This window comes from Podarcis gaigeae (genome assembly GCF_964106915.1).
Source record: "Podarcis gaigeae genome assembly, chromosome: 7".
In the NCBI taxonomy this organism is placed as follows: Eukaryota; Metazoa; Chordata; class Lepidosauria; order Squamata; family Lacertidae; genus Podarcis; species Podarcis gaigeae.
In genome coordinates this window covers 6617158-6640696 of record NC_139683.1, presented here as the reverse complement: position 1 = coordinate 6640696, position 23539 = coordinate 6617158, and the positions used below count along the sequence as shown (strand labels likewise).

The 23539-nt window shown below is 42.4% G+C and overlaps 1 protein-coding gene across 30 annotated transcripts in view; it reads right to left on the bottom strand.

The window, feature by feature from the left end:
* The window catches only part of PTK2 (protein tyrosine kinase 2), a gene marked incomplete at its 3' end in the record, with an annotated part of 197114 nt that overhangs the window by 68659 nt on the left and 104916 nt on the right, over positions 1–23539 (bottom strand). For all 30 annotated transcript variants that reach the window (XM_083749045.1, XM_083749058.1, XM_083749029.1 and 27 more), the window contains 6 exons: positions 15911–15990; positions 11450–11512; positions 6732–6786; positions 4324–4464; positions 3486–3563; positions 2017–2124 (listed from right to left, as the gene is read on the bottom strand). In XM_083749045.1, the coding sequence (XP_083605171.1) occupies positions 2017–2124; positions 3486–3563; positions 4324–4464; positions 6732–6786; positions 11450–11512; positions 15911–15990 (525 nt within the window). The remainder of the gene's footprint in view (positions 1–2016; positions 2125–3485; positions 3564–4323; positions 4465–6731; positions 6787–11449; positions 11513–15910; positions 15991–23539) is intronic.

Below are 23539 nucleotides of genomic sequence, written 5' to 3'. Positions count from 1 at the left end.
CTTTCACATGGGAGTGGCCCGATGGAGGATGTGAACATGAGAGCTGGCACGACCACAATGACAAATGCCACTTTCTAATGCCAGTTCGCATGAATAAAGCAGAGTATTTTTTCAGCTGCCAACAAGTGCCATCTCTCTGCTGGAAAGCAGTGTATCTCCATGTGGCCGAATCAGCTCATAAGTTGCTTTCTGCGGGTCTCCCCATATGGAGGGTTTTCATCTACATCCTGTATCTTAGAATGTTTAAGATTAGGACTGTAATTATTTGGATTATTTGGATTGAATCCAAAACATACTAGGCATCAGCAATATTCATGAGGCAATGGGAGGAGAAGTCAGAAACACCTTTTGATAAGACAGGCTTTTCATTGACAGCTCCTCACCTTTGGAATGCCACAGGGAGGCCCAGTGCAGTGACTACTTAACTACCTTTTAGGCACCAGGCAAACACATTCCTGTTTTCTCCTGGCTTTTAGCAAAAGGTAGTTTTGCTGTTTTTCTTTAAAAACAAACTAACTTGGAGCAGTTTTGATTTTGCTATTTGAAGAGATGGGTGAAACGATGTTTCACAGTGTTGTCTTAGTTTCTATGCTTTATTGCATTACAGACAACTCCCATTTTGCACACATTCAAAGAATGTGTGACCCATAAGTGGCAGGAAAAGGGGGCAGAATGAGGGGAGGGCAGGCTATATGTGTGCTGCCATCATGTGTGATGACCTGGAATGCGTATGCGTGCACACACACACTGGGGTTGTCTGTAATTTATCAATTGTATTTTTATTGTTCTTGCTACTTGTTACCTGCACCAACACAAATTAATGCTGAAGGTGTGGAATATAAATTGTGTGAAGCAAATAATAAACAAACAGAGATCAAACTTGATTGGCAATTGTTATCTGGAATAAAATAACAACAAATAACCAAAGAAGTGCATGCAGTTTGGGTTTTAACTAGAAATTGAATGTCTCTTATTTAACCCTAGAATACTTGCTTATCGATTGTGTGCATAGTTCTTACAGTTTAAGAAAAATATTAGGCACAAAATATACCACATTTTCACCAAGTATAATTGATACCAACTAAAGAGCTGTTTGAGTTTATGGTACCAACTAAAGAGCTGTTCACGGGAAGCGGGTGGCGCTGTGGGTTAAACCACAGAGCCTAGGACTTGCTGATCAGAAGGTCAGGCTTAGTCATGCTGGCCACATGAGTGCCGCAACTGCGGAGTCGATCACGACTGGACCTAATGGTCAGGGGTCCCTTTACCCTTACCTAAAGAGCTGTTCAGTATGCTTCTATGTATCAACAGTTTCAAAAGCAAGCTTCTGCTAGTCACACCTTTTTCTGGATTGCACTGTGTGCATTGTGCAGGTTTCTTGGGTAGTAACAACATCTCCCAAAGCAGAGAAATGCACCCATCTTTTATATGACTTAACTGTTCATTTCTGTGTTCTCGCTCTTCTCCACTGTTTTCCTGATTACATCCAACGTAACAGCTAGGTCAGGGAAGAGTCATTCTCAGGTTCAAAACTCCATACATGGTTTCCCACATTGACCTGTCTAACCACAAATATGTAGTGCTCACACACTCCAAAGGGTAGCAGTTTCTGTCAAACACACCATAATAAGGGGCACCCACAGAGGGCAGTAATGGCTTTCCACTGCAACCATCACCATGGGGTTACTGCAAAAGGAACAGCAGAACTGTAGCATGGGCATGTGGTCCAGTACAACTGGCAAGGCAGACATAATCTCAGCCACTCTGGATCCAAGAAGCCTGAAAGAATAGCACTATGGCAGGTACCTCACTGCAGCTGGGACTCTACTATACATCATTCTTAGCATTATTAATGCAGAGGGCTGCAGTCTCGGGACAAAGAAGTCTGAGGCAATGATCCAAGTTTTTACATTGTCCTGGGAGAGACACCCACCTCTGTTCATGAAGTATTGATAAAGTACAATAAGGTCTCATTGCCTGACCATGCAACAGAAAACTCAACAGTAATCTGCCTACCTCTGGTGCTCCAGCAATTTTCATTTGCAGCACTCCTTTCCTGTCCTTATCTTCGCTAGTTGAATATTGAATGGTCTGAACTTGATGGAAGTCTGCCAGGTGAGTAAGCTACAGAAAAGTGTGGGGTAAAATGAAAGCATCAGTAACAGCAAGTACTATAGATCACCCGACCATCCTTAAACACTTACCACTATCCTCCTGAAGTTTACCATATTCTGCCAGTTTCCTGTCATTTTTAATAGAGCCTCAGAGCAATGTCACAAGCTCTGCCCAGGGAAAGAGAAGAGAGCAAAGAGATGGCAACTCTTGGCCTAGAGCACCATGGAGCAATATGAACTACTGGCAGAGAGCCCAAATGGAAACTGACTTGAGATCTCCTATGAGGAGAGGAGGGTGGAGGGAAGCGTAACCAACACAGCATTTGTTTGCTTTGCTTTCTGTATGTCAAGTTTCCTGAAATCTAAGAAGCCTGGTTTGGGGTTGGTGGTGGTGGTGGTGGTGGTGGTGGGGAACACAATATAATGGAAAGAAAAACCCTAGGAGTCAATTTAAGCCTACCAAAAATGCAGAAGTTATTGTATGAAGAGTGACAATATCTTGAAAAAGATGTTGAAATATACGTTCGTTAAAAAACCAGAGGCCTTTCTATTAGGAATGGTAGGAAACGAAATTAATAAGAGAGACTGTAAACTGTTTCAATATGCAGTGACTGCCGCAAGGATACTTCTGGCCCAAAGATGGAAACAGGAAGAAATTCCAACAGTGGAAGAATGGAGAAGGAAATTGACTGAATATGCAGAATTGGGCAAACTGACTGGGAAGATTTGATATCAGAAAGACCAAAAGATTATTGAGGACTGGGGGAAATTTACAGAATATCTGAAAAATATATGTGATGTACAGACAACGCTTGTTGGTTTTGAAGAGACTGTGAGATAGTAAGAAATATTGCAAAAAAGAGAGTAAGAGGAAAAGGAGTTGGGAAAGGCAATATCATGTTTAGAAATGCGTCAATAAATAGAAATTTTATGAAAGATTGACAGAGAAACTGAGGGAAGTCAAAAATTGAAGAATGAGTGTAAAATAATTTGTTGAATATATAAAATTTGTTTGGAAAATGAATAAAAATTATTTTAAAAAAAGAGTGGCAATATCATATTCTATTTCCAGTGTTCAGGGGAGGATGCTTACGCAGCTAACTCATCAAGTACAAGAAAGAGATACCCAAGTAGAAGCCCAAGATTTGCAGAAATACAGCATATTTAGGGAGAATCCCTATAAACAGTCCAATAAGGACTGAGCACAGAATGCAGACTGACTGTGGTTTGTTTGCTGTTTAGGCAGTGAAACAGATGGGAGCAGCAGAGTTTTGCCTGAAAATCTAACTTGAGATTAACCTCCACCTAAACATTCATTTACACCTCCTATTCCAAGGCATGTTAATACAGTTGGTGGATAAGCAGACTTACATTGGAACCCTTGTCTGTAAGGTAGCTGATTCCTTCTTCTGGACCAATGGCCAGCTCGACCGAAATTATCCAGCTTGACTTTTATATTAACAGAGGTGATGATGATTTGGAAAGAACATTGACAAAAGAAATTGGGTAAATACCATCAAATTTAGTACACAACTTCCATCTTTACAGGTTTATCATTGTTTCTTGGCATTATGTAAAATAACTCATTTTTTAAAAAAACCAGCAGGGGAGAGTTCAATTTTAGACACAGCGGCAATGTGACTCACAGAAACTGAGTGCAGTCTTCAATCCTTGAATTCAAAAATGATTCTTAAAAATGTGTGTAACTGTATTATATGGTTGTTGATTAGCTGGATATAACAAACACATTTACCAAACTCTTGTTCTCCCTTCACCGTCCCCTAAAAAAACACCATTGTCACCTCTGGCCTGGACTGAACATAACAGTGTACCACAATTAACGTATCTGGCAGATAATCCCTTAAACCTTGGTATATTACAACAGAGAACAGAGAAAAACACCAGCAAGAAAAAGCAGCCAAGCCTTGAAATTGATTTGAATTTTTCTGACACTCTTCCATTACGGTTCTGTACCTTTTGGGTTGTGACAGTTCCATAAGGAGAACGTCCAGGTTCACCCATAACACTAAACCATCGTTAACACTAATGTTCATGCAACAACAACATGCCTTGGTCAACAAGCAACCTTTAACCATAGTCAATAAATTATAGTTAAGCTGCTGGCCATAGTTTAAAAAACCGTGATCTGACTACAAATAACCCTGATTATTTTGTAATATGCCCTAGCACTTGGATATAGCATACTTACACCCAGAGCACACTTGAAGCATTCCTTGTCAAATCTGTATACTGGTGAGAGGATCTCGAAGAATTTCAAAATACTTTCTTCTCTATTGAGGTTGGCATACTGTCGAAACGTTTGCTGGATCATTTTCCGTAGGTTTTTGGCCTAGGTAATGAAAGAGATATCACTGTAAGGTCCTGCCGGCAAGAGCGAATATTAAACTGCTTCCATCACCACAAGGTTGGAAACATCTGCCCAATAAACTGGGGGGGGGGGGACAAACATTCTCAATTCTGAAGCAGAAAGAAGCTTTGTCAAGCATGAATAATGTACAGCTGTTTACCACCTTGCATCTTATAAAGAAAAACAATGTAACTCTCTTTAACAGGTGCTGTTGCAGAAGAAAGGTTGAAATAAATTTAATTACTCCATAATGTTAAAAGGCAATCTGAGTATTATGATGCACTTGGACCAACTCCAACTACTAATGTCTGGGGTTTAGGCAGCTTCCTCTCAGTCTCATACATTCACATTCAAAATATTTACTCTACCCTCAAGTAGTCCTTGCCCAGAAGCCTGTGACATTCGGAAATTGTACAGAACTGGGAGGAACAAATTAAATGAATCCATTCAGGCTACTAGTAATCCACACACTCTTTTCCTTGAGGCTCACAAATTGAACACTTAATAATCTATTATAGAATTTTGCTCGTCGTATTGACATCAGGCTACTTAACTTCCGAGTTTCCCGGACCTGATTTTTTCCCTTTTTGAAGAAAGGGATATCATCCGCCCATCTCCAGTCTTCTGGCAACTCATGTGATCTCCAAGAATTCTCAATTAATAGTCACTGGTTCTGAAACATTTGCAAGCTACTTCAACACCCTTGGCGGCAATTCATCTGGTCCTGGAAACTTGAACTCCTTCAACGTAGCTAGGTGCTCTCTAACAGCTTCCTTACCTATCCTGAGGTTGAACACAATTCATCTCGTTGGAGAAGACAGAGGTGAAATAGAAAATGAGTAATTCTAACCCTCTCTTCAACTTTGGTTAATAATTCCTTAAACAGAAGACCTACCCACTTCTTTGTCCTTCTACTTTATTTAAACATAACCAAAGAAGTCCTTTCTCAAGTCTCAGCTCTTTTTGGACTTTAGCCTTCCTGATACCTTACATCCTTACAGATGTAAGCTACTCATTGTACTCATCCTTCTGCCTCCTGTACATATCCTTTCCTAAATCTCGGCTCATCAGCATTAGCTCTCTGTGCAGTCACACAATCTCATTTAGATGTCTTTTGTTTTTCCTCCTAACTGGAATAGTTTGCCATTGTGCCTTCAGTATTCCACACTTCCCAATATCCCATCCCTCTTGAGTTCTTTTCTCCCTCAGATTTTCTAGCCATTGCTAGAAATTCCTCAAGTCTGCTTTCCAAAAATCCAGGTTACCTGTCCAGCTATGTCCAGTTTACACATACACAGTTATCACAAATTCCAAGGTAACATAGTCATTTTCACCCCAAGGTTCTTGCCATGTGTACTTGCCAGCTGGCCTCAGTTGTTAAGAATTAGATAAAGAATAGCAGATCCCTGTATTCCCTCCTCCACCTCCTGAGAGATGAAACTGACAGCAAAACAAGTCAGGAATTTGTTCAATATGCCTATGTCTTTTTTTGCTTGTACCACATTCCCTTGGGCCATTTTCAAGACTGTAAGCCCCCTGAGCAGGGGTTACTTGTCCTCTCATGTGTTTTGAAGCGCCATGAAATGGGAGTACTAAATAAATGCCGTATTTTTCGCCCTATAGGACGCACCGGCCCATAGGACGCACCTAGTTTTGGAGGGGGGAAATAAAGGGGAAAAAATTATTTCCCCCCCCCCCAGGCGCGGGGCTGGGGTGGGGGAAGCCCGAGCTTCCCCCGACCCCAGCTCACAGAATAGGCAGCTCTCTGCAAGCCTTGGGAGACCGTCGCGACTTCCCGCTGGGCTCCCACTGCTTGCAGATATCTGCCTGAAGCCCAAACCAGGTTGGGGAACAGCGGGATGGCGGCGCTTCAAACCAGGTCGGGGAATCGAAGCCCGGGGTGCCCTGTGCAGCCGCCCCGGGCTTCGAGATGCAGGCTGCTATCTGCAAGCCTAGGGAGCCCGACAGGAACTCCTGCGGGCTTCCAAGGCTTGCTGAGAGCTTCCTGAAGCCTGGAGAGTGAGAGGGGTCGGTGCGCACCGACCCCTCTCGCTCTCCAGGCTTCAGCGAAAGCCTGCATTCGCCCCATAGGACGCACACACATTTCCCCTTCATTTTTGGAAGGGGAAAAGTGTGTCCTATAGGGCGAAAAATATGGTATATAAATGTACACTTTGAGGGGCAGAAGATGGAATGATCAACACACACCATCCAACTACTTCCAGCATCTGAATAGAACATACAATTACCTTTACTGAATCCAACAAACTCTTCGGGAAAAATCTTTTTAAGCCCACATCTTTCCTGAAATAATCAAAGCAATAGTTAGTCATGTTTATGAGAAGTGTTGTACTTGGACAGGATTTTGAGATTGATCAAACAAATACATTACCCTAATACAGATTTTGGGATTTGTGTGCCTTGCTCATGTAAATCAACAATAAAATCAAGAGGAAATATGCACAATGTGTGCTAATAAACAAATCAAGGAAGAATTCATAAAAAACAGTCAACAATTATAAAAAATCTTCAACATTGTTTATATATCATTTTAAACAGTTCTTTTATAAACTTCTAGTTGGGAAGCAGACTACTAAAAAACAAAACAAACCCCCTCTTTCAGTTCCAAAACATTTAACAATTTACTTATTTACTGTATCTCTAAGGCAAATACACCAAGCAGAAGCAACTTGTAGTGCTAACAGGCAAAACAAACTTTTATTACTTGTTGACTATATTTGAAGCTTTGTGACACTAGCCCAATCTGCTAATCTCTAAATGTGAAAAATAACATGCAAGTTCATCAGCAATCATTTAAATGGCAATTGTACTGGATGTATATACGGTATATACAAACTGAGGGAAGGTTCCCCTTTATCATTCATCAATATGTGTATGTATATGTTCACACACACACACACACATCTCCCTCTCTCCCTTTGACACTTGGGAAAGGGCACCTCCTTTTGCCTAATTTTATTCTGAATAGCGGCCCCAAACTTGAGATGTTTCAGGGATCACTACCTAATGCACAACTGGATGTGGACTCCTTTCTATAGAGGTTGTATTCAGAGATGTCAGATGCACAAAGCCAGCTACCATTTAGTGGAATCATTTGCATTTGATTGTAGGCCTCTTTAAAAAAGAAAAGAAAAAAGACCCTGCTAAAAATCTTTCCCCAAAACATATAAGATTAACGGCAGCAGAACATTCTCCTTTGCCGCTACAAGCACAAGTGTCTGCAGGGATGCTAAACTGGGGAAGAACGTGATAAAACATTCATAAATATTAAGTCCTTTGATGTATTTCTTCTCAGATGCAAACTGCATGCAGTTTATCTTCCTATGTAGGATTAGATAAATCCGACAGTCTACATGACATGCAAGAGCACTCCAAGAGGGACTGCACTGCACATCTTGGAAATATTTACAAAGAAAATATCTCACATTACTGCCACCTTAATGTTATTACCGTACATGGTTTCCGTGTATTGGTATGAACAATATTATACAGTTTTATAACAGTTTTTGCATCATCCTTAACAGCCTTCAAGCTCTGCTTGTAGAGATATCTGGCTGGCTATGATAGAAGCTTGGCTTACTGCAGGAGCTGATAAAACATAACAAATAAATATTTAAGAAACAAATAAATATTATTTGTTTTTAGTTGGCCTGTGAGAACAGGATGCTGGACTAGATGGGCCACGGGCCTGATCTACTCTAGTTCTCCAATCTGTTAAAGTCATCTTGAATCCAGATTCTGCTTCTACAGCATTAGCTACCTCTCCAAGTTTGATGCAAATTTGATGACCATCCCCTCTATTCCTTCATCCAAGGTGTTTGCTGAACAGCTTGGTAGGTTTCTGGATGAAACATCGGCTCTGGATCCATTCCAGTCCGGCTTCCGCGCTGGTCATGTGACTGAGACGGCTCTGGTCGCCCTAACAAATTATCTCCGCAGGCAGCTGGATCGAGGCGGGTCGGGGCTGCTGATTCTTCTAGACCTTTCAGAAGCCTTCGACATGGTCGATCACGAACTCCTGGACCACCGCCTTGCCGACGTGGGGATCCAGGGCACAGTCCTTCAATGGCTGCGCTCGTTTCTCTCTGGTCAGGGACAGAGGGTGGCGCTTGGGGGGGGGATTGTCATCACGCCACTCCTTGGTGTGTGGAGTGCCTCAGGGTGCGATACTCTCCCCTATGCTTTTTAACACCTTTATGCGCCCCCTCGCCCAGCTTGTCCGGAGTTTTGGGCTGGGTTGCCATCAGTATGCCGATGACACCCAACTCTATCTGTTGATGGACGGCCATCCTGACTCGGCCCCAGACACACTGACCAGATGTCTGGAGGCTGTGGCTGGATGGTTACGTGGGAGCCGGTTGAAGTTAAATCCTTCGAAGACAGAGGTCCTCTGGCTGGGGCGGAACGATATGGGATTGAGGGGACAACTCCCATCTCTTGCGGGGGTGCAATTAGTGCCAGCACCGTCCGTTAAGAGTTTGGGTGTAATCTTCGATACCTCCCTCTCTATGGAAGCGCAGATTACAGCTATAACAAAGGCGGCATTTTTTCATCTCCGCCAAGCTAAGCAGTTGGCCCCTTATCTCTCTCGCCCTGACCTAGCCACTGTGATCCACGTGACGGTCACCTCCAGACTGGATTATTGTAACTCGCTCTATGTGGGGCTGCCCTTGAGACTGACCCAGAAACTCCAGCAGGTGCAGAATGCCGCGGCGAGACTCCTTATGGGGTCTTCGCTGCGAGATCGCATTCATCCGGTACTATACCAGCTGCACTGGCTCCCGGTGGAGTACAGGATCAGGTTTAAGGTGCGGGTTTTAACCTTTAAAGCCCTATACGGCCTAGGACCCTTGTACCTAAGGGACCGCCTCTCCTGGTATGCCCCACCCTATACGGCCTAGGACCCTTGTACCTAAGGGACCGCCTCTCCTGGTATGCCCCACGGTCTGCAAATAATAACATCCTCAAGGTCCCAGGCCTCAGAGAGGTTAGGCTGGCCTCAACTAGAGCCAGGGCCTTCTCGGCTGCGGCTCCAATCTGGTGGAACGCTCTGTCACAAGAGACTAGGGCCCTGCGGGACCTGACATCTTTCCGCAGGGCCTGCAAGACAGAGTTGTTCCACCAGGCCTTTGGTCAGGGCGCAGCCTGACTCCCTCCTCTGGCAACCTGCACAGAATTTTGTTTAACGGTTGCCATCAATTTGATTTTAATTAATTTTTATAATGAAATGTTTTTAGAATGTTGGATTATTTGATTGTTTGATTATTTGATTGTTGTTAGCCGCCCTGAGCCCGGCTTCGGCAGGGGAGGGCGGGATATAAATAAAAATTATTATTATTAATTACTACTACTACTATTATTATTATTATTTATAAAGGTGTTGAACAACAACAGCCACAGGACAGAACCCTGCAGCACCCCCCCCCCCACTTGTCACTTTTTCCAGGGTGACGAGGAACCATTAGTGAGCATTCTTTGTGTTTGGTCAGTCAACCAGCTACAAATCCACCTAACAGTTACCTAGTCCAGTCCACATTTTCCCAGCTTCTCTGCAAGAATATTATGGAGGACTTTGTCAAAAGTCTTACTGAAATCAAGATACACTGTGTCCAATGCATTCCCCTGATCCACCATCAAAAAAAGAAAAACAAGCATTACTTGTTTTTCAGAAACCCAGGCTGGGTATTAGAAATCACAGCATCCTTTTCCAAGTGTTCAGAGATGTACTGTTTAATTATCTACTCTAGGACCTTTCCTGGTATCGATGTCAAGCTGACAGGTCAGTTGTTGCTGTTGCTATTTTTACTAAGTTTCTATACTGTCCTTCATCCAAGGATCACAGGGTGGTTTACAATATTAACCCCCCCCCCAAAAAAAAACCAATCCCCCCTATCTCCTCCAGTCACCCTCTTAAGTTAGATATCAATTTCAGAATGAGCTTGTTAAGGAATAATCAGTTTATATATTGGTAGGACATAACAGTGGACACTGAAGGCATACCTAACTCTACATACTTTGAAAGGTTGGTGGTTCTTCCATTTACATAGCACATCTAACGTTGCAATTTTCATTGCTTTTTGCTTTCATAACAGGTCCTCCAAACCCTCAAATAGCATTGAAGCTGAATGTTGCCCATCTGTTTTACACTTATACCCTCTTGTGCCTTTCTGCTTTGTATTGGGGCTTTAGTAGGGAAGTCTTTTCACTTCCTAGAAAACCTGCTAATGCACTTAGCCGCTAAGTTCATGAAAACAAAACTGCCCTTTAATGGGCTGTAGCAATGCCAATTGTCTTTTTGGAATTGGATGCAAAGCTCCTCAAGCTCTCTGTTGAAATTTGGCTAGAAGCCACATTTTCACAGTTTGCCTAGGTCAATATTCCAGCTTTTAATGATGAGTAACTCAAGTTTGGAGCACATGCTGGGCAATTTGTGATTTTGCTAACTTCATTGTAACTTAGTACAGGAGGAAAGGAAAGAAAGAGAAAACAAAGCCACCGATTATATAATTCCAGAATCTGCTAAGTAATTAAAGACTCTAAGTAATTTAGTCCCGTGACTGATTAATCTAATCACAAACAGAAAATCCATTTTATACAAAGCACTGCTAAATCTGTAGGACTAGACCAGCTGATCCCAGATGCATTAACAGAATGCAGATGATTGAAACCACTATGATACTGCATATCAGCAGGTTTAAACTATGAAGAATCCAATTTGTCTTGGTCAGACAGAAGCTGATGAGCTCTTGCCTCCTCAATAGGTTCAGAGGTCTGAAATTTATTAGGTTTTACGATTTCCCATTTTATCTTAATTAAAGCAATAACAGCAGACTTCGTCTCATAGCCTCCCTGTGAAGAGTGGCAGTAATGCAGCTTCTAATGGAACTTATCCTCTTTTTCCTAAGCAAGAGAAAACTCAGGCCTGGAACTGAAATGATATACTTACTCTAATACTTCATAGTTTGACTTCTTATCTAACGCGTTGCCTCTCATCTCCCAGTATGATCTCCTGAAATCAGCACAGACACAAAACAAAAACACCTTGAGTAAATACTTGTCTGGGCAAGCACAAGATAAGCCATCAGTGCATATAAAAGTATCTCAGCAACTTGACTAATAGAAACCTACTGCTGTTTAAACGATGAACATGCAAGAGCTGAATTTGTCATAATAATGCTACTAAATCCTCTCGCAGATTAAGAGAGTCACAGCATACACACTTACCAATCACCTGAGGAGCATTTTCAAGGTGTGATATCACAACTGTGCCCATCATTAATCCCAGGACAAACCCAAAGCACTGCTACAGGTGCCCTCTGTTTGTGACCCACCTTTTATTGCTATAACATTGAACAACAGAATATGCTTTCCATGAAGTGACTCGAATAGATTTACATATGAGATAGTTATTTTTAAGACAATAAACTTACTCTATTTAATTTTTTCTAATAATTTTAACCATTCTACTTGCATTGTACATTAATCTAAGCTGCATGTATAGTGGAAAAACACAGCACCATCCTCCTCTCTGCGCTATGGGAGAGGCATATTGGAGTTTCCGAATCCTTTGAAATTAACTCAAGCCAGCACTTCAATATATATGGCTCTTCAAAGTGCTGAATGTCCAGCCTCTGGCCACTGGAAACCTTACTCAATTTTTTTTGGACTTTTCACTTTTTAGTTTGTTTTGTTATACATCGGCAATCACAAGGGCTTGTGATTCAAAAAGATCAAGTTCCTTGTCTCAAACCATATTATATGCTTCTGATGAAAATGTAAATCCTCAGCCACCTTTCCACCCAAACATTTCTTTAAACTTGCAATCTTGACAGTGCTGAGCTGCCGTGTACCAGCTATCATTATTCTTGGCCAGCAAGAGCATTTGCAATAATGGTGTAATTCAAAATTACTGCTCAACATTTGCTTTTCTCTCCCTATTACTCTGTTGCTTGATTTACCACTAATTTCTTATTGATTGTTACTTTTTCTGAGTCTTGCTGTGCAAGACAATAGCAGAACTAAAACAACTGTCTCAACAAAAAGACCTTGAACAATATTTTTACGCTTGGGGAATTTTCATCAGCTATTGTTCCGAAATCTCTCTTGTCTCTCTCTCTTTGTAATCCGGAAGAGTTTATTAACATGCTAAAAATTATTGTGCTTTGTAAAATAGGAGGAGACTACGAAATGCTGTTTAGGGCTGGTATCCTAGCAGGACTGGGTTGGGCTGGGCTTAGGCAGAGCTCTTCATGGCTCCAGCCTTCATGCATGTTCTACAGCCTTCCTGGTGTGATATTGGGCTCAGTTTCACAGCATTCAGCTGACCAGGAAACATAAGCTTAGTGTGACAGTGGTGGGGGGAAATACAGAGCAGCTCTCCAGCCACAGGCTTCCCAGCCCTTTCTGACGGTGGCAGAGATTAAACCTGGACCTTTTAAATGCAAAGTACAGGGGCGTCTTACCCATAGAGGCTAGTGGCGCCAAGCACCGCGGCGCCATGTTCTGGAGGGCGCCAGGGAAGAGGTGGAGGCTGGATGCAGAGCCTCCTGGCATCAGCTTGCCGCCCTCACCCACCTCCACCATGCTGTGCCGAAGCAGTGCCGTACCCAGAGCCTCTGTCTGCCGTGGCCACCGCAGCACGAAGGGGCCAGCTGAGCAGGGAGGCGCCGCATCCAGCCTCCACCTCTTCCTTGATGGAGGAGCTGCCCTACAGCTGCTGCCCGCCTCCTCCAGCCCCCCGGCAGCACCATCCTCCCTAAAAAACTCTGGGAAACGGTGGGGGGGCAGAGGGAGCTTTGCACCACGGTGCTGGATATGCTTAAGACGGCCCTGGCAAAGTATGCACTGTCCCACTGAGCTGCAGCCCTTCCCTACATTTCCGCAATTCTATAATATGCAATCATGTATCTGGAGACAGAAATATAGCTTGGCTCTGTAGATGCCTAACCAAACCAAATGTCCACCTATGAAGCTCAGAAGGCAGGCAGCACCAGACACTTAGAAGGCGTGCTGTTGGCAGAAGAGGGTGTGGTGTCTCCATTGCAAAGGAAATTCCCTGGATGGTAGGAAAGCCAGCCCCATTCCACACATCCCTGCTGTACTTCCACTGTGGGGATAGCCAGGGACCTAGTCTGATTCCAAAGACAACCCCACTGGAGGTGGAGACAAATCTGAATAATATTCTGACCCCTCGGTGCAGAGTCAGAGCTATATATAAAGATTTATGTCTATAGAGTGCACCATGGAGAAAACGAGACTCCAGATAAAGGCTCCCTGAGCTGTGGCTGATCCCTGTGAAAAGGAAGGGTCACCTAACCTATGTGGGGCATACTGAACAGGAGGGGCTCCATAACTCACAGTATAATCTCAATTAAATAAGTGCTTGCTGCTTTAAGAATATAAGAAACCACCCTTGCTCTCACAGTAGCCAACCAGATGCTTATGGGAAACCTGTAAGCAGGAAATGAGTACAACAGTGTTCTTCCCACTTGTGATTCCCAGCAACCGATTATAAAATACAAGAGCATGACTTTGTGCTCGCAAGAGTGAGAATGTGTATTTGTGAAAGAAAGAAGGTTTGCAGCTCTGGCATGGCACCTGGATAATTTATTAAGAGACAACTCATGAAAAGGGACCACAACATCTTTGCCAGTATTCTGCTTTTCAAAAAGGCCACCAAAGCAACTTGGATGCCTGACAGTCTCCAAAGCCCATTGCTCAGATCTAGGGCACACAATATCCCCTCGACTGAGCTTCAGGCTCAGGCGGGTAGCAGAAAGGCAACAAATAGGCAAAAAAATCAGTTTCAGATCAGAGACATTAAGACAGATGACAGTAAGTCTTTTTTTTTTCCTGACGAACTCCAAATATGCCTAGTTACAAGAGTAAAAATATGTTTGGATTTACTTCTCTCAGTTTCTCTATTTTTCTCTATAGAATTTTTTTTACACTTTACAAGTATTGGACAATAAGTTAAGGAAGGGGCAACAGCAATGTTCCTAATTCAACTCTTCATGATTTGTAAATGTGGGTTGATGAAACATTCTCCCACAGAAAATGTACCGTAATTTTTGTTCCATAACACGCCGTTTTTTTCCTCCTAGAAAGTAAGGGGAAATGTCTGTGCGTGTTATGGAGCGAATGCCTACGGATGGCAGGGGAATCTGCTGCAGTTGTGAGCAGTCCGTAGCTCGCTTTGAAACAGCAAAGCGGGTGTAAGCGGCTCCTGTCAGCGAGCCCAGCCGGGGAGGAGGGAGAGCAGCAGAGCTTTAAGGCTGCTTTAAAACAACCCCGTGCTCTCTGTCCCTGCCTGCAGTTTTATGCTGTCCGATTTTGGATTAGCCACTGTAGGGGCTGTGTGTGTGTGGGGGGGGGAATTGTTCTCCTTCTCTTGCTTCTCCTTCATTCTCCCAGCGCCCCTGCGCTCTCCTGCGACTTTAGGATTGATACTTTGTGTGTGTGTGTGTGTGTGTGTGTGTGTGGCATCGTTCTTCTTCTCTTGCTTCCCCTTCACTCTCTCCCAGCGCCCCTGCGCTCTCCTGCGACTTTAGGATTGATACTGTGTGTGTGTGTGTGTGTGTGTGTGTGTGTGTGTGGCATCATTCTTCTTCTCTTGCTTCCCCTTCACTCTCCCAGTGCCCCTGCGCTCTCCTGCGACTTTAGGATTGATACTCTGTGTGTGTGTGGCATCGTTCTCCTTCTCTTGCTTCCCGTTCACTCCCCCAGCACCCCTGCGACTTCCAGCACCCCTGCGACTTTAGGATTGATACTCTGTGTGTGTGTGTGTGTGTGTGTGAGAGAGAGAGAGAGAGAGAGAGAGAGAGAGAGAGAGAGGGGGGGGGCATCATTCTCCTTCTCTTGCTTCCCGTTCACTCCCCCAGCGCCCCTGCAACTTTAGGGCGACTTTAGCATGGATCCACATGGATCCTCAGGATTTTTGCATTGGGCTACCCCAAACTCACCGTCAGATCACATGTCTGTGGCCACAGCATGAACCACAAAAATCATACATCCACTGTTTCGTTTAGAATATTTTTTTCTTGTTTTCCTCTTCTAAAAACTGCGTGCGTGTTATGGTCTGGTCCGTGTTATAGAGCGAAAAATACGGTATTTGTATTGCCTTACTTTCAATATATGGCTAATTTCTAACCATTTGAGTCTGGCTTGTGTGAACTGAGCAGAAGCGACATAAAAATGCCACTAACTGGGAGTTTGGGGAAGGGGGAAATCTGTAAATTTAAAAGCATTACAACAGTATTACACCAAACACTGTAAGTTCTAAAAAGACTTTTAAGGAAACCTTTTTTTAAAAAAACACCCAATTTTCATATCAATCAGGGTATCAAGAATAAGGGAAAATGCTTAGCTTATAAAAGTTTGAATAAATATGTAAAAAATATTGCCTTACCGGATTTCAAGGCAACCTAGCTTCAAGGCAATTTCCTGGTCCACCTGGTCTGCTATTTCTACCATATAGTCATTTTTCACCTAAAGTAAAACAAAGAGAAATGTGTCATATATAAGAACAGTATAAATGACATCAAATATACTTTCATTCAAATATCATGTTCACTGCAAGTTTCAATACTTTTCCAAGCAAATTTCATCAGTCTGCTTTGGAGGTAAATTATTCTCAAGCTCCAAGCAATCTTTTCCATGAGTAATGAAGAGCAGATTTGTTCATTAAAAGGTGGGGGTGGGTGGGTTGAGGAGTAGGGTGAGGAAAAGAATTCTAGTTTCTTGTGCAACATCCAAAGAGGGATACTGTGCATTTCCCTTGTGCAGAGAGTAGCTGAGCAATATTCTTGAATCTGAAAATGTACACATGCACAACTGGCAAGACATGAGACTCTTGATTTCAAACATTAACCAAGAAAAAGCAAAAAGAGGGAGTGTGTATCACTCCTGCTTGCCTTCCAATCACATACCTCCAAAATGTGAAGTTGCCTGAAGTGATGTGGTTTTTTTTCTACTGTGGATTCGTATTTTTTCTAGATTTATTGCATTGTTTTTATGGAAATGGTTGCAAACTGGACACTGTGTAACCTCAGATGCTTGCCAGTCTACAAAGACATGAGGCAAGTGCAGCTGGAAAACCAAACCAACTTTGAGGACACAACCCATGGTTTGTGTCCTCATAATTACCTCACTTTGTGAAACAAACCATGATCAGGATTTTCCAAGGAGAGTCCTGGAGCTGACTCTCCACCCATTCTGAGGGCTAAGAACAGATACAATAATAGTCATTCAATTCCTGCCCCCCTCAAAGTAAATAAATAAAGGTTGGTAATTAAAAATATAATTTATCCCCAAATGAAATTCAGACCTCCTTGACTGAGATGTATACTTTAATGGCAATAATTAACATTAGCACATGACTATCACTGGACATTTAAACAGCTCTGTTAGAAGGAAGAATGATTAATAACAGCCAACGTTGTGAATAGCTGGGTAAGCAGAGATAACCTACATGAAAACTTAATTTTTATGAATACTTAGGGCTAATAGGGCTTTTCATCTTAAAAACGCTTAAAGTTTATAGATAACAAATCAGAGCTTAACAGAATTACACTGAAAGCTTGGCATTTTTTCTGCACTTATTGGTGGATATTTACTTGATTCCCAAAAATGATTGTGAGCTTAATATCTACTAATTAGAACTGCTGTTCAATTACATTAATTTTATAATGATATACTTCCCCAGGAAGCTAGTATATTAATTTAAAACCCTTGCAAAGCTGCTTTACAAAAAGAGTCTTTTACATTAATCAGATCAACATGCTGATTTTAATTAATGTAGTATTTCCCCTTGAATTATATGGTTCTTTTCACAAAATTCAAGAGTTGCCCATTGCACCACCGTTCTTCACTATTAAATCACTCGCTTTAATGGAAAACTCAATTTTAAACTTCCCCAAATAATATGGACAATCAATGTGTGTTCACGTACAACATTTTCTTTCTTATTTCTTTTTAATAACATTCACTGGTTGGTATGCAAGGATAGTTTTCATAGTCAGAATCACAGTACACAAAACCTTCAGCCAAACATTTAGACACCTTGTGCTGTATCTTCCCTCATAATCAGAAAGAGGAAGCAAAGTAAAAAAACCAAATAAGAGTGCCATGGGCAAAACCACAGTCCAGTAGAATACATTTTATTTATGCCTTTCATATCCTCCTTTCCTCCAAGGAGTCTCCCCCTCCTAATTCTTCCTCACAACAACCCTATAAGGTAGGTTAGGCTGAGAGGCAATGACTGGCCCAAGGTCACCCTTGGCATAGTGGGGATTTGAACTCTGGTCTCTCAGACCCTAGTCTGAAACATTCTAACCAACCCCCAGCTCCCTTTTTCTGTACAGTCATACCTTCTTACGTTTGCTTCATGATATGTTTTTTCAGGTTGCGTCCTGCGGCGACCCGGAAGTACCGGAAAGGGTTACTTCCGGGTTTCGCCACTCACGCATGTGCAGACATGCAAAATGACGTCACACGCATGCCATGTGCAGAAGCGGCGGATCGCGACCCGTGCATGCGCAGACGCGGGTTGCATTCCTTTCAGGTTGTGAACAGGGCTCTGGAACGGATCCCGTTTGCAACCAGAGGTACCACTGTACTGTAGCTTTTTTATACTAAATGTTTGACATTATGGGAAAATGCACTTTGTGCTTCACTTAGGTTTTTTAATTATCACAGAAGGCCTCTCCTATGTCAATAAGAAAGCACTATCTATGGACCTCTTCCTACAGTGGCAGACTTTGGGTTCTCAAATTTCAGCAGTGCCCTTGGATAACCCAAAAATTCGGTGCCCCCTGCCTCTTCCCATCCATTCTACAGTGCTCCCTGCAGTGCCCTTTTGGCTCAGCACCTAGTGCAGGCAAACTGGTCATGTTCCCCTAAATCTGCCTCTGCTTCATACATGACTTGTACTTCCATTGCTTGTGTCTCTTAAAATATTTACCATTCACTTCCAAAACCAAGGTGCTAGCCTTTGGCACATGAGCCACAGATGGAACGCAAAATATAAAAGAGTGCCACACTAATTCATATTAGAATGAAAACCTCAGCATCCCTTGACCACTTCAGAGTGGTGGGAACAGACAAGAGGAGAGGCAGGCAAAAGGGAAGGTCCAACTCCCGCACAGCCAGCACCATGCGCTCTCCTGCTCCTATTACAGAAGTATCACAGTCTGCATGTCCTGTGCCACTTAAGGCAACCTTGCTACAGGTTGGCCACCCAGCCACAAATACCTCTTCCTCCCCAGACAATCTATTCCTTTCCATGCCAGACTTCCTGGTGTAATAGTCCATGCAAACTTATCTGCTGCTCCCAATGACCATGAAAACACAACCGTGACTGCTATATGCCACTGCCCCCATATTTCACATGTATGCTCATGTTCTCTTTTGGGTTCATCACTCAATAGTGCTTCAGTCTCTCTCTTTACTACTTGGGCTTTCCTCCCCACCTTCATATGATGTCTAATGCTGTCTTTGATCTTGAACAACTAGGAATTTTAAGAAGCACAGAAAAGCATTGTTTTAGGAAATGTTCTTGGGCTTGCTTTGAGTTAGCAGTGCATGAAAAAGGTCACACACAAGCCCCAGAAACACTATTTCCAGTCTTAAGAGAATGCAAAGAAGTAAAAATAAAAGTAAACACTTTACAACTGTACCCTATCGAAAAAGCGTTTTGAATACAAGATGCTCAGTCAAGGAGAAGATGAAATGTGCAATCAGCTCAAAAGCTCTAAAGTGCTCTGGCCTTGGTGAAGTGCATCAAACCAGCCAAGCAAATACACCTAGATCACAACTCTGAATTCTTCTTTGGATACTACACATCCAGGAAACAATTTCCCCTTAACACAAATGGAAAGGAACAGTAAGATTGTATCTCTTATCTGAATCTAAAGTCAACTCCCCTAGCATACTGCTATGTCTTATACATTTCTCTAACTGCAGTCTACTGCAGCATCACAGTTTCTCTCCTCACGCTCCAAATCCCCAAATCTCCCCAAAAAAGAAACTTTTAAAAAAGATGAAAGCAACAAGTAACCATACACACAATAATTTCTCAAGCAGAAAGCAAACACTGGTGGGTGAATGAGCACATGCTGGTTTCAGCCAAGCATATTGAAACCATTTCCTATTATACTGTGCTCTATTTTTGGTCCTAAAGATTTCCATCTCTTCTGGGAATAAACTCTTGTTTCTTCAGAATCAAGAACTGGGGCAACAATGCACAGCAGCAGTACAGTACCTAGAAATTAAGACTTTCTAGAGAAGGTATCACAAACAAGAAATTACCGTAGCAATTTTCAGTTGCCTTTAGCAGGTAACATATATAAAGGGCCCTATGGACACCTATTGGACTTTAATGTTGTTTTGCTAGATATACTTGACAGATTAATTTAGGGCATTCATTTTTATATTTTGCTAATGCCATAATTTTTGAAACTGTAACCTACTTTGTGAAGTTTTTTTCTTCTTCAAAAAGTAGGGTTCAAACCTACCAAATAAACAAACAGAAATCCATAACCCATATCAATGGAATAAAATAATAATAATTATTATTTTATTTTATTTATTTATATCCCGCCCTCCCCAGCCAAAGCTGGGCTCAGGGCGGCTAACAATAGATTTAGTATCTTTTCTTATTTTTAACAAACGAACAGAAGAATCAAATAAACCAAACAATCATAACTGATAAGATAACCAGCTCAGCTAATGTTTGTGCTTTTACAGCATTAGTGATTTTATTTGCTTCACGGGGTTTACATAAATAAATAAATTTATTATTATTATATTCTTTCCAAGTGAAAAGTTCAATGTGAGTATTTCAATTTTTCCAGAAGCACTTCCTTTAGAAGGTGAGGCAGTGATTTTTTTTTGTTTCATCTAAAGAAGTTTGATCTTCATGCTGTTTTTAACTATAGTGCAGCTTTGAAAGCAAGTCCACAAAAGTTACTAGCCTGCAACAACAAAATTATTAGCCTGCCAACAAACTGGAGAGAGTGGAGCTTCATCCTTCCTGCAACAGTCCTCTGCACATTTCTGTATTGGGTGCAGGAGAGAGAAACAGAGTGCTCAATCTTTCTTCTCCTGCTCCCTCATGAACATGGAATCCTTTCTCGCCTATGGCTACCAAGCTAGGTTTGTTATAATGGTTGCCTTGCTGCTCCTTCACTGTACTGCCGTGACCACAATTTCTGACTTTGAAGCTAATTGAACCTTATTACCACAACATTTCTTCTTGTGGGTGCTCCATTGAATTCATTCATCATCTCAAGATCTCCTTGAGCTTTTCAATGGCGGGGGGAAGAGCACAACCCCTGTACTCAATTACTATTAGGGCCCAGTTCTGTGGTGGAGTCCCTCCCTTTTTCGATTTCTAGCTTACTGGAGTCAATGCCTTCTTTGATTACACCTCAAGTGACAACACCTCAAGTACATCCTTCCTTGCTGTTCATCAAGTGTTAGCATCTGGAGATAACCACATCCCACTGGTTTTCTCTGTTCCACCCAAGCTTCCAAATGTCTTGGGCAAGTAATCAGTTCAGATCCAGGAAAGATATCAAGTGCGATAAAAATCTGCAAACCTTTTTTTATAAGAAGGTCTTTGACAGGTGCCAAGAAACTCATAGAAAAGGCACCTGTTTGATATTAAGTGGGAAGGAGTGCCAAAGTGTAGGAGATGCCACACTAAAGGTCCAATTCCGACAATGTGCAAAAGGGACCTCCTGATAGCATGGCATCCATAGGGGGCCCTCTCCTGCAGAGCACAGTGATCAGTTGGGTATTTTGGTGGTGAAACAATCTGGTCCCAAGCTGTATAGGGTTTTGTACACAAATACCGGCGCTCTGAACCTAGCCTGGGAGTTAGCTGGCAGCCAATGCAATTCCTTCTTCAGGAATACTGTTCGTAATTGTGATGTTCACGAATCACCCTGCTGCAACCACAGCAGCAGTTTGCTGCTCAGAAGATAAGAGTACTCTGTGCCCCAAAGACTATTGCTGTGTGCTAAACTTTCTTCCATTGACTAAGGTTAAATATAGAACATTCATGAAGTCCAGGAAATATGGGTAAGCCAAAACTTCAATCTGCCAGAGATGCTAAAGTAGCAATTCCCAAACTCTGTGCTAGGGAACAATAGGATGTGGCGAGAGAACTGCTAGATAGGCATGAGAAGTAATTAAATTATTTAAAAGATTCTGAGAATCTGGAATGTTACACTCACAGAGGAAGCTACTTGCTGCATCTCTGCATGATTTACTGCTTTGGCCTTAACTTCTTCAAGTCAGTCTCTGTCTGATTCGAGCTAGCAATTGTGCAGCATGATTGTATCAGGTGGTGACAGCATCACTCCTAGTGCAAAAATGCAGCTAATTGCCTGCACTTGGAGGAAGCATGACCTGAACACTGATTCATGAAGAAACACAGGGTGAGGGTTCTAAGAGGGTCCCTACTTTTAAGAGGGAGGACTGCACAAATAAATACATAGAAATAGCTTGGGTATCAGACATCTGGAAACCACTGATTTATTAGTTAAATATGTTCATATACAGCAAAAGCTGCTGTGCACAGAAGACTCCAGGGAAGCTTTCCTCAACTTGGTGACCTTCAGAAGTTGCTGGACTACAATTCTCATCAGCCATAGCCAGCATGATGGGAATTGTAGTCCAAAACAACTGGCATGCACCAGGTTGGGGAAGACTATTTGAGATCATGCACTTGTTTTCTTCTTCTTTTGTCATTGGGGGTGCTTGAGTAAATACATTAACTATGGCCCACTTTACAGCTTTGGAATCTGAACCTTCATATTGGAAAACAGTTCCTAAGGACTCTTCGTTGGTTCTCATATTTCAAAAAATTGCACATCATAATCTGTGAATCTAGGAGTTCGATTCTGAGAGAGTTGGTGACTGCTCCCCAAAACCTTTATTTCACCATGCAGACATTATGGCAGAAGGCAGCTACAGGAACTGGTGAGACTGCAAGTTTGCAGACACTGCCTCAGAGCAGTAAACGACAAGAACTGCCAGTTCAAAAGCTCAAACAGAATTTCCAAATCCCTGTTTATTGTTGACATTTAAAATAGCTGAGGGCATTTGGAAGGGAGAAGAGTCAAGTGGGCCAAAGGTGCTTAATCCGTCCTGCACCTGCATGCTTTCTTCTCCAGGTCCTCTTTGAATTCTTTTCCGGAACTTGTTCAAGTATAATACTGGCTGGCAGAAAAGAATTCTTAGGGAGGGTGAATCTCAGATTGTGCAGCAGACAGCTCTTTCCCTACACTCTCACACACCTCACCACTCACTCTCTCCCTTGCAAATCCATCCCTCCTCCACTTTTGCACAGCAGGAGGAAAAGATGAGATTAGGAAACCCGTGTTTGTTGCCAAAGATGTAGTCCCAGACTCGGTGAGAAGAATCCCACACCAGTTTGGAATTTTACTCCAACCAGAATTAATCAGAATTAAAAGCAGGTTGAGATCAACCATTTGAGAGTTTCTCTTTAAGCTCATACATGTTTTTTGCACCAGGGGAAGGGGTGATGAACCAGAGAAAGTGGTTCAAGGTTGAAATGCAGCACACACACAGGGAAAGCCCCATTTAACTCAGTGGGACTTATTATGAGTAAACACAGAGTTGAGCTTAAGCCAGGAGCCCCAATAGCAGCAACCCTTTCACAGGCTAAAAGCTTATTGGGAAACAAAAAGCAAAAATACAGCAAGTCTGCTCTCTCAGTAGGATCCTTATTTTTGTTGAGACAGAACACTGGTTGTGCGCACTTCTTGAATAACTTGCTGACTAGTCACTTCCCAGACTTCAAAACATTTATTAAGGAACAATTGTAAAACCCGCCAGCAGTCAAGTTCCCTGGCACATCAGACTGGCGCGATACACAGTCAAGATGAGAGGAATGAAGAGCTCATACGTTTGGACATTCCAAACAGTGTAGGCTTACTCTGGTGCATGAGTTAAGAATAAATTTATTACTGACTGTATTGCCTTATGCAGCAGCTGCTATGTTTTAGAA